Source organism: Eschscholzia californica, unplaced genomic scaffold (assembly GCF_041429995.1).
Source record: "Eschscholzia californica isolate CP2 unplaced genomic scaffold, dmEscCali1.0.p SCAF_3, whole genome shotgun sequence".
NCBI lineage: Eukaryota > Viridiplantae > Streptophyta > Magnoliopsida > Ranunculales > Papaveraceae > Eschscholzia > Eschscholzia californica.
Window position 1 is genome coordinate 59,479,100 of NW_028238420.1, and position 11,913 is coordinate 59,491,012.

At 38.3% G+C, this 11,913-nt stretch overlaps 1 protein-coding gene across 2 annotated transcripts; it reads right to left on the reverse strand.

Moving 5' to 3' along the window:
- Positions 1-2,727: 2,727 nt before the first annotated feature.
- PBS2 (cysteine and histidine-rich domain-containing protein RAR1) lies at positions 2,728-9,233 on the reverse strand. 2 transcript variants are annotated; one of them, XM_086664826.1, is made up of 7 exons: positions 8,418-9,233; positions 7,114-7,486; positions 6,106-6,337; positions 4,168-4,250; positions 3,911-4,065; positions 3,205-3,437; positions 2,728-3,079 (listed from the first exon to the last, which is right to left on the reverse strand). In XM_086664826.1, exons 3-7 carry the CDS (start codon positions 6,202-6,204, stop codon positions 2,984-2,986), a joined length of 666 nt encoding a protein of 221 aa, XP_086520952.1. In that variant the 5' UTR covers positions 6,205-6,337; positions 7,114-7,486; positions 8,418-9,233; the 3' UTR covers positions 2,728-2,983. The 2 variants fall into 2 exon arrangements, with proteins under 2 accessions (XP_086520952.1, XP_086520953.1); XM_086664827.1 differs by lacking the exons at positions 7,114-7,486; positions 8,418-9,233 and having other exon boundaries at positions 4,333-6,325.
- Between the last annotated feature and the right edge of the window lie 2,680 nt (positions 9,234-11,913).

The following is an 11,913-nucleotide window of genomic DNA, read 5'->3' on the forward strand; positions in this document are numbered from 1 at the left end:
GTTGATCCGGGATCTAAGAGGTCGAAACAGATCAGTTGATCCGTTATATTGTGTTAGGTCCCAGTATGTAGCCCATATTCATATTTGTTTTGCACCAAAATGTATATTACGTATAACGTATTCAAATATTAAATAACGGTTGGTTCATCTCATTTTGCAGTTTGCTTTTGTAATTTTGAAACTAGTTAGAAGAAATTTTAGTTATACAAATAATATCTGTTGACAGTTTTATATTTATTGTATCAATGAAATCACTGTCTATTTTTTTTAATCTCTCGTTGAGAAGATCATAGAAATTTTAAAAACAACCCAAATTACTGTTGTCGGCACCCTTCGCAAGCAAAAAAGAACACCTCAACAATGGTTTTTAAAAAAAAAATCAACGGGGGTTTTAGGTTCGAATCCTAGAGAAAGTGAAATCTTTGGTTATTTGAATTGGAATTATGTAGGTATTAAAAAAGTTGTTGGACTTTCAGGCCATTATCTTTGTTAGACTATAGGCCCGGTGTTGGTAATGTTTGAGTGGACATATTTATATTATACATAAAAAAAACCACAACCTCTATAATTTTGGTGGAATGAACTACCATGTACTCATGATTTTACTATTGAAATTATGTACCTAATAATCGTCCATTCCAATATCCACAAAAGAGAATGAAAAGAACCATTCAAGTGCGTCCTTTATACACAAACCAAACCCTACTCATTTCGACCTTTTCAGAGTTTTTTATTTACTTCGAGGACCCCTAAAGATAATGACAGGTGTGGGTTAGGGATAAAAAGTAAAAGTAGAGAGAGACAGATTGAGGTCCAAGTTAGTATAAAAAGTAAACATTACCGGCCACTTCTTCGCCGGTTACTGCCGTCTAAGCCGTCAATAACAGAGTGAAGAAGACCCCTCCCTAGCCGTCAACATTTCATTTTCACTATCAATTGTCCATCCCCATAATTCATAATCATAGAGGATAGACCTAACTACTTCATTTCCTACTTTAATTCTCATAGATTTTGAAATCATAGTGATCCGATATTTCCAAACGCACGTCTTGGTTGCTAATGTCTGCCAGTGCTAGCTAGATGATCCGAGAGAGCCCAATTGAAAATTATAAGAGACCAATGGGAGGGAGAGCTTCCAACCCCTGGGAGCTCCCAATGGGACTGGGGCACCCGAGTCCTGAGCATCCCAATGGGAGAGCTTCCAACCCCTATTAAAGCCGTTGGACCTCGGACGCCTAGTTTGGGACATCCAACTGCCAAGGTGAGGTAGAATCCTATTTTAACGAATCCATCACATTTTCTTCTTCTTTTCCATGTCTCTTTTCTTCTCTCTCTCTTTTGATATTTTGCGCCATATTTAAAATTTGAAAACTAGATTGAAAGTTCCTTATTCGAGTGCCTAATTTTGAAATCGTCGAAATTAGAAGCTCCGTCCCATCACATTGAGTTTGCTCTAACATTGTCATTTTCAACAAGAATGTTAGATTTAAAGTTATAGGGTCATCTATTTGAAAACACCATTTTTTTTGTTAATCTACCTCTTTAATTATACGATCTTTTTACATTTGCTTATGCACCTTTAAAGAGTTATGATTCTCTTATGTGCCATTAGATCATTTTTCGGCTGTGTTTTCACCAACTTTATTAGTTTGACATTGCTATATTAACGTCTTATATATTGCGCTTCTAACAACTTCATTGCTCTATTATTTCGGGAGACTTCCATTAACAAAAATCATACGATAGAAAAGAAAGGAGATAGAAGATGAGCGCTCTTTATCAACCAAGGGATACAACGAGTCTGAGTCCAATATACCTTTTCTATCATTTTCCGTTTCGTCTCTCTCATCACTCTTTTTCCCCAACCTTCTCTCTGCCTTATTCGCGTCTGTCGTAGTGAAAACAGAACCCTCTTTTCATGAAAGAGAGAAAACAGTTCAAGTTTAACTTGATCAAAATTCAATGGTGTCTATATACCACATAAGTTCTTTATTGCTTTCCATAAAAAAAGAATCATTATTGGGATGTTTATATCTCTTCTCAAGTAGTTGGGAATAACTTTGATAAAAAAAAAAAAAGTAGTTGGGAAGATTAAAGATAATCATTCAACCTAAATGATAAATTCATCACAATATCAATATCCCAGTGGACTTGGGCTTCCATAAGAACAAGCACAAAACATGGACTCCAACTCCATCTACCTCAAGATTTATTTTAACTAGTTTTAGTGTACTATTTTTTTTTTGATGAAAGTAGTTTTAGTGTACTAACTCGGGTCCATTTTGAATCCAAGTATCACTTAAAATAAGTATAAATTGTTGCCAGAAAAAATATGTATAAATTAGGAGCCCAACATTTGAAATAACCTGAAATAACTATTATACCTACCTCTAAGGCTCCAAATTAATATTTAGATCTGTGGTATTTTTCTTTAGGAAAAATGGTTGTTTGAGTCAATAAGTTATTCTCTATTACCCACGAACCAAGGTAACCAAACTCGGACCACCAAACAAGTTGAGAGGAGCCAGGTTAGATAAATATATATGTACTTTTCCACCTCTTCCGAAGGTGGACTATAATTTCATCAATTTCACATATCTTCCGAGAACCCTAATCTCTGACGTTTAGGAATTAACCAATTACTTATTTTGTTGTTTTTTCCCCTGATGGAGTTCTCATCGGAACTGGCATGTCATGTCCTATTTTCTCTATCGAATATACAAATTGTTTGTTATTTTAAACATGTCTTAATGTGTATTGATATCCGAAATATAGTTCAGTAAACATTTGATGATAAATCAGCCAAACTCTTTAAACCTACAGAGTTCAGATAGCAAGGTTGCAGTATAAATAACAATACCCCCAGCATAGAATAATCATCCCTTTTCCATGTCGAACAGGACGGCTGAATTAGAATATTAGTTTATATGGTAAATGCCATAAATTAACTTACACTTCTTGTTTTGGACTAAGTTTAGGCTGCTTACGAAACTGGATCTGAACTATGCCATCCTTTTGTACAAGGAGGTATCTCCATGAACTCATCGAACTCCTTCACATGAATATCGCAGCATTTCCACTGCAATCAAGAACAGAAAGCGGCCATCAATTGAAATTGTTGAAGTAAAGAAAACGCAGAAAACAAGCAGTATCGAGAGCCAAAATATCAACAGTTAACTAATGAGTTATATTATGTTTTCGTACCCCTCTCATTCTGTCATGAAAAACAGCTGGACCAGGGTGGTAGTTACATGCGCTTTCATGGTTGTCCTTTTCTTTGAAGGTCTGACCACATCCTTTGTGTTTGCAAGTCTGTGGTTGGTTCAAGTCGATTATCTTTTTCGCAGGAGGAGCTGAGGTTTTCTGAACATCCGTGTTATTAGGAAGCGTAGAAGCAGTGTTCGAAGGTTTTGAGTTTATGCCTCTAGTTTGTGAACCTGAAAGAACAGATAATAGTGATTCGAAAACTGCCACCCACAGAAAGAAAATATTTACAGAGCTCATAGTAGCTAAAGAATCTTTGCAAACATGACTTGGTATATATGAATGACCATAGGAACAGATCACGATTACTGACCGAGTCTGCCTGACTACCTTAATAGCCAGAGAAATAAGTTAACCGCAAATCCAATGAAAAGAGTACCTATAGGTGCCCAACCGGATCACCACCCCAACTCACAAGAGTTATTTGGTAGAGTAAATCAGGTTCGTGACTGGTTTGGTTCCGGGACTAATTGACACTTCTCAACTAGAACAGATGTCTTGACTCTTGAGTCAACACTTAAACTAAATTTCAACTCGGACAAGTTCGTTTAACATCACATCTCATGGTATTTCATAATAACCGCGTCATATCCCGCTAATGGATTATATAAGTTAAAAACAAACTGAGTGGGAAGTGGAACAATACCATGATCGGAGCAAAAGAAGCCCTGCCGACATCTTGAACAATCTAGTTTTGATGAAGCATTATTTGCTGGAGCAACTGCGGGAATAGGCTTCCTTGGACCAGGTGCAGGTTTAGCAATAATGGGCTTTTCAATTGTGTGTTTACCTGTCTTGCAGCTTCATTAATACATGAAAAAACTTAAGTAATCTTAATGATCAAATCGAGTAAACACTAACCAAATTGCACATAATAGAACCTCCCATTGGAAAACCACATACCCTGGAATTGCTAAAAATAAGCTGAAATCATGACTTCTTTGCTTGCAACAGCTCCACTCTTTCATACCATCGTGAAAAAATGGCTGAACAATACAGATCAAGTTTGAGTACAAGCATTAAAAAGTTCTAACGTAGAGAAAGGAATGAATTAGAATGTTGACTTACCCCCTGAGGATATAAAATAATCACGTTCGTCCAACCAGCCGAAACATGGGAGACAAGATTTAGTCAGTAAGGTACACCCAATCATAAGCCCCAGAAATGATGCATCACAAGCTATTTGCTAACAGCAGTTTGTATGGAATCATGATTAACTTAAGGAAACTTCTCAACAAAAAAAAAAAAAAACTTAAGGAAACAATTTTGTGCTCTAGATAAGATATTGTGCTTCAGTTACAACATAAAATAAAAGGAATGCAAGCCTATGAGTACATAGAGCTGAAAGAATCACTAGTTTACTTCCTATTGAAAATATGCAATGAACAAACCTTGCACAATATTGTCAGTATTATTAGTGTAGATTACATGTAATATGTAACACGCCCAAATCCCAATTCAGACTGACAAGTAACTTGAGTGGCCTTCCACTAATAGATAAATGATGGACTCTACGTCGAACGTGGATCGAATTTTTGACCTCGGGTTTCCGAGCATATGCACAACCAACTGGTCAGGCAATTGTTGGACATTAGGGAGAGTTGTAAGGACTAATAAAAAGTCATATGATGAATAGTTTTTAAGATGGGAAGATAATTTAATATAATATGAATTTTAGTTTGCTAAACTATCCCTCGACCTTCAGAAAGAAACTAAAATATTAATTTGACAATGAACATATATAGCTAAGCAACTGTATTTACACTAGAAATTACCTCCTGCAAAACTAGTCATATGAATCAATTTTTTCTTTCCTACCGTTTTAACTTATGGTAAGCTCTGCTTGACGTAAAATCTTAGTTCCACTCTTGATTTAATATACATCCATAACACTCCATAATATATAATGTAGTTATGATCATAACTTTTCTTTCGTTAATTATTGTGTTTGCTATTTTTTTTTGTTTCGGGTATATAACTTCGCTCCCCCTGGGTGGTTGGGTCCAAATCCCGGACTCTAGTTCTTGCTTTACTAATACAGGTATAGAACACCAAGTTTTCCGCCTCATAATTGATAACAATAAGAATATTGAGTCCACAATCTAAATTTAGAATATCGATCCATCGATTGTATTGTATCCAACTACTTATCAATGTAACTATGTTAGGATGAAAATTTTAAACCATGATGCTATAACTTCGTAATGAGCCGCAGAAAAATCCCATTAAATACTCTCAACGATACTACAAATATGTTGCCGTTTGACTTGATGAATCAAGTGCAACACGACCCCTTCTCAGAATTTGGATTTCAGCTCAAACTCTACAATACCCTACTCGCATGGTTCGTTTTGTCTCCTTACTCTTGCAATAAAGTACTAAGCCCTAGTTTTCTTATCATCTTAATCCCAATCCACGCCTCATAAAAAGAACAAAGGAAGTGCAGGAAGAGTTTAGGGCACAATAACAATGCCCAAGGTCCCAATTTTATACACATTAAGCAGAACAAAAGGCAACGACACCAAAAGTTTCAACTTTCAAGGCATACCCAGCAGAAACAACGTAACTCGACTTAATCATATACACTAATGTCACTTAGTAATCACATTGAACCCTAATTAGTATCAACACATACTATTACTTTTAGATTTTTAACAAAATCAGAAAATCTGAACAAAAAAAACCATCTCTATTGTTTACAAATAATTTCTCTTTTAATTTCTTATGCAAACAAACAAAAAAATCCTATAAAAAAAATATTCAAAAGAAAGTATACAACAGAGCTAATCAACACAAATCTGTATAACGGAGAATCGTTTGAAGGTAGAGAGAGAAACTTACAGATTCATGAAATCTGCATGAATCTTCAGGGTTTTCGTCTTCAGTGAACATGGCATCGCAACCAATTCTCTGGCATCTAAGCTTCGCCCCCTTCTCCATTCTCTCTCTCTCTCTCTCTCTCTAGATTTCTCAAACAGGAACGAAGAAGAAGAAGACTTGAGGGTTGGAAATTTGTTAACTGGAGTTGGGATTTCGATTCTAGAAAGAACTAGTAAAGTATACCAGTTGGGGACTTGGGGGTAGGGGTGGGAATTTTGCCCATAAGCCCGAACCCGCCCACGGGCACCCGAGCCCAACGAAGACCATGGACGCCCGCGCCCGTCTCGGGCACAACCCGCCCACCCCGCCAAATTTTGGTGGGCGGGCATGGGTTAAAACCTCTACCCGCGCACCCGCCCATGCCCGCACCCACTTAAGCTCACCCATTGATAACCAACCAAATTACATCAACTTTATGGATTGATGAAGCCCAACCGTCCATGTTGCTAGGCTTAGTTGAGATGGTAAACAATATGTTTAAGGGCAATCACACGAACCCAATGCATTTCCAGTGGCCCAAGAGAATTCCTAGTTGAATACTGAAGTAGTCTTTGGCTTTGAGGGAACAAAAAGTGGGATAAGTTTTATTATATCTCATGAGAATTCTTCATTAGTTTTCAATGTGAGATTAAATTCCTAAAAGAAACAATACAAATAATGTCTAGTTTTAATCTCACATTGTCTCTTTAGAATCAGGAAAGGTGTTTGGAGATTTTATAAAAGGAGAGGAAAAAGTGAATTTTTTCAAGTCATGAGATTACCCGCTACCCGCCCGCCCATACCCGAATTACCCGAGTTTCTTAATGGGCTTGGGCGGGTAATGGACAAGGCAAATTTTAAAATTGCCCGCCCGATTAACCCGCTTACCCTAATAGCCATTGAAATTTTGTGCCCGACCCGCCCAGCCCGATGCTTCAAGTGCCCATGGGCGCCCATACCCGCCCATACCCGCCCAATTCCCACCCCTACTTGGGGGTATAAATTACTTATGGGGGACTACGAATATCGAATAAAGTGATTTGGGTTATTTCAGTTTTAGCCCCCATTTTGTGACCAACTCACCGTTCTGGCCCATACGTGTTCTGCAGTTCGTTATGCCTGGGGGTAAAAAAAATCAATTTTTTTTTTTCTGTAAATACCCTTGAGGGATAAAATAGAATTAATTTCCACAAAATTTTAAAAACATAAAGTCCATGTCATCTCCTTATTATTTTTTTTAAAAAAAGTGCCATCTCTTTATCTCTCCTACATTTCATCACATCACTCCTTCCCATTCATCGTACTGTACACGGTATTAGAAAAGATTACAAGTATCTTTTTATCCTCATTAAAAACATAACCCCTGCCGCTAGGGGTGGGAATTATACCCGTCACGTTTACCCGCGTCCGACAATGTCCATGAACGCCCGCGCCCGAAGATGGGTACTACCCGCCCAGCCCGATGATTTTTCATGGCGGGTCGGGTGAAAAGCTCTGCCCGCCACCCCGCCCATACCCGAGCCCGATATGGTCACCCGGCAGGTGCCTATAGATGCCAATCATTTTCAGTGTCGATTATACTTCACTATAAAGCCCAAGGTAGATTTAGGGTTTCTCCCAATATATATAAACTACACATTGAAGCAACCCTAATAGTTTACCACATTGAATCTGAAAAATTCGGTAGCATAGAGAGAGAAAAAAAGCATCTAAGCTGTCTCTCTAGCCGTTTCTCTCTTATTTACTAGACCTTCTTATGCCAACCTTCTTCTCTATTAAATAAGTTATTGGGATCATCTTCCATCTCTATGTAGTGGTCAAATTTTAAGATTATTTCGATGTGAAGGAATAACAAAGAACTAATGGAACATACAAAGACAAGCAAAAAAGTGGAAGACAACCAAGTCTCATGTTTGCATATATAGATCTATATCAGTTGTTGATTTCTTATGTTACGGAATCTGAGTAATTCTTTCATTCTCGATTTATAAATTTTGTAAAGATTTGGTATCAATTTGTTTAGAGAAGCTTATTTGAACAATATCAAATTTCTAAAGTTTTTTGATCTGGTAGAAAAATATCAGATAAAGAAACCCGATGCCCGATTTGCCCGAAGCCCGACTTGCCCGCTGCTTTAGTGGGCTTGGGCGGGCTTTGATCATACGAGATTTCAGAAAAGCCCGTCCGAATCCGCCCAAGAACCCGAGTGGGTAGAGGAGAAACTTACCCGACCCGCCCGAGCCCGACTTAGAATTACCTGTGGGTGCCCATACCCGCCCGATTCCCACCCCTACCTGCCGCTACCTTCTGTAGGTAAAGTTTAAGTTTGAACAATGTCTTTCTAAAAAAGAAGTTGAGGAACTCCTTAATCAACTCCTTGAAGCCTTTTACACTTCAAACCCTCCATTAACCATATCCACCTATAACCATCGATCATCTTATACCTCAAATCAAACTACTCCAATCCCTCTTCGCAGACACGGTTTTATCAAAAGCCTCTACCTCTAGTTAAGTGTGACTAGCATGTTAGGTGTGACAAGCATGTTCAATGTCAAATTTGTTAGCAATATGGGCACATTGGAGATCGTCGGTGTTTCAATACAAAAGGTTAGAAACAACAATGCTCACTCGAGAGGTCCTCGAAGGTCTCGATGTCATAGTGCTTATAACCCCAACCCTTCTCTACTTCACTACTATCACCCACTTGGTGAGGTTTATACAGCTCTAAACGTAGGTTCTCGCCAAAAACCAAGACAAGTGAAATTTCTTGGAGATTTTGGTGCAATCCATTAAAAGTTTTAACTCTCTGCCTCTTCTTCATCAGACTCACCCTTAATCAAGTTAAGTCACTGCTGGTGACGGATCTCACACTGCAGTCACTACAAAATGTAATGCCTCTCGATATTCTCCCCCTTACACCTTTTAATTGGATCGTGTTCTCTGTGTTCCTCGTATTAAAACGAATTTACACTCCATAGCAAAATCCACTAAGGATAAAATTGTTGTTGTGGATTTCTTCTTCGGGGGTAACGGATAAAGTCTCTCCCAACATGACAGATTTTGTTTGAGTGGAAGGTTAGAGACAACCTTTATCCCATATCTTCTTAGCCCTTCATGTGAGATTTAGGGAAGTTTAGAGAGAGAAGAGAGATTGAGTTTGAGAAGATGTGTTTATTATTATGATCAAAATATCATTACACTGAGTTTATATAGCTCGAGTAGAGAGAGAAAGAGTTGGAGGGAAAGTTTGTTATAACAAACTTTCTCTTCAGCTGAAAAGACGAAAATGTCCCTGGTTATGGGCACTCCCTATCTAAGCCGAGTTTACACTCCTTTTACATCACGATTACACTCCCATTACATCGTCTCTCTCTATCAACTCTATCATCTCTATTACTCCCCCTCAATCTGAACAAGGGACATCAGATTGGATAAGAGAGAAGTATAGAGTGGATTAGCCAAACCTTTGGTAAACACATCTGCAAGCTGATTTGAAGAAGAAACATGATTAACCTTCAATATTCCTGAAGTCACAAGCTCTCGAATGAAGTGATAATCGATTTCAACATGTTTGGTGCGGGCATGGAAGACAGGATTAGCAGCTAAGTGCTTAGCACCCATGTTATCACAGAGCAATAGGAAAGGATGAGTAATTGAGTATCCAAGTTCATCCATGACATAGGATAGCCAAAGTAATTCAGAGGTAGCATTGGCCATTGCCTTATACTCAGCTTCTGTGCTCGATCGAGCCACAGTAGGTTGCTTTTTCGAAGACCAGGCAACCAAAGTAGAACCAAGAAATACTGCATACCCAGCAGTTGATCGACGAGAATCTGGGCATCCTGCCCAATCTGAATCACTATAAGCACAAAGTGATGACAAATTACCAGGCCTGATGGTGATGCCAGAGCCAACAGTACCTTTTAGATACCTTAGGATGCGTTTTACCATCTGAAAATGAGAAGTTCGAGGAGCAGCCATGAATTGAGCCACATAATTGACCCCAAAAGCAATGTCAGGTCGAGTATTGGTTAAGTATTGAAGGCCTCCCACAAGACTTCTATACAACAAAGGATCTTCAAGCAAATCTCCATCAAGTGCAGACATCCTTTGACCAAAAGGGACTGGAGTTGAGATAGGCTTACTCTCGAGTAAACCAGCCTTTTGTAAGAGCTCAAGAGTGTACTTAGTTTGTGTAAGCAGCAATCCACTAGTTGTCTTATCAGGATGAACTTCAATACCCAAAAAGTAATGAAGTGATCCCAGGTCCTTCATAGAGAACTCCAAACTAAGTTGAGAAACCAGATTCTTAATGAGAGAAGAAGAAGACCCTGTAAGTATAATATCATCAACATAGAGGAGAAGGACCATTGTGTCATCACCAACAGTATACACAAACATTGAGTGATCAGTGAGACTCTTTTGGAACCCATAATCAAGTAGAAACCCAGCAAACCTAGTGAACCAGGCCCTAGGTGCTTGCTTAAGACCATATAAGCTTTTATGAAGAAGACACACATGATCCTTGAGCTTAGGATCAGAAAAACCAGGTGGTTGCTTCATATACACTTCTTCTTCCAAAATGCCATGAAGAAAGGCATTTGAAACATCTAATTGTTTTATATCCCAAGAGTTTGAAACAGCTACAGTGAGAACAGCTCTAATTGTTGTAGCTTTCACCACAGGACTAAAAGTCTCTGTATAATCTAAGCCATCAACTTGGTGAAAACCCTTAGCCACAAGCCTGGCTTTATACCTTTCCACAGACCCATCAGCCTTCAATTTTGTCTTGAACACCCACTTACATCCCAATACATTCATAGAAGGAAGAACAGGAACAAGTGACCAAGTGTTATTTTTGTGTAAAGCTTCTAATTCCTCATTCATTGCTTGACACCACTCAGGAGACTTAGAAGCCTGAGTATAAGAAGTGGGATCAATGGATTGGTGAAGAAGAGTAACATAAGCTTGTGGAAGGGGATGACATACTGTGTGATGTGATACAAATCCAGGAAGAACTTTGGGTCTATGAATACCAGCTCGTGCTCTTGTGGTCATATGATGAATAGGTGGAGGATCAAGAGGTGCAGATACAGGAAGTGAAGAAGAAGAACTTGACTCTCCACTTGTTGGGATAGAATTTTCAAAAGTAACAGCATTAGTAGTAGGTATAGAAGATAACTGTGATGTTGAAGGAATGCTTGAGTGAGGGATAGGAAGTACAACCTGAGTTGAAGGTTCAGATGGAATAGTATTTGAGGAAAGTAGGCTAAAGTCCTCAAAAGGGAAAGAACCCTCATCAAACACCACATGTCTAGAGACATAGAATTTTCCAGAATGAACATCAAGGCACCTATATCCTTTGTAAAGAGGACTGAATCCAAGAAAAGCACATCTCACTGACTTAGGACTGAGCTTGTCCTTTCTTATTGCTCCCAAATGAGGATAACAAGCTGAGCCAAAAACCTTTATAGCAGAATAATCAGGAGCTTTGTCAAATAGAACCTCAAAGGGTGACTTCCCATCCAAAATTTTTGTAGGTAATCTGTTGATTATAAAGGAAGCATACTCAAAAGCATCAAACCAATACTCTTTAGGGATTGAAGCTTGAAAACATAAAGTATTTCCTATCTCTGTGATTTGTCTATTTCTTCTCTCAGCTTTTCCATTTTGCTGAGGAGTATATGGACAAGAAATTCTTAATGTAATACCTGAATCATCAAGAAACTTCTTGAACTCTCCTTTTGTAAGTTCTGGAGCACCATCAGTTTGAAAGAGCTTAATTTTTGT

What these genes read in the sequence shown, in the direction of transcription:
- PBS2 (XM_086664826.1), bottom strand. Translation starts at nt 6,204, where the DNA reads ATGGAGAAGGGGGCGAAGCTTAGATGCCAGAGAATTGGTTGCGATGCC. An exon ending in CTTCTTTTGCTCCGATCATG is followed by an intron (nt 3,438 to 3,910) that starts GTATTGTTCCAC and finishes CTGTTCTTTCAG; the next exon opens with GTTCACAAACTAGAGGCATA. An exon ending in TTCATGACAGAATGAGAGGG is followed by an intron (nt 3,080 to 3,204) that starts GTACGAAAACAT and finishes TCTTGATTGCAG; the next exon opens with TGGAAATGCTGCGATATTCA.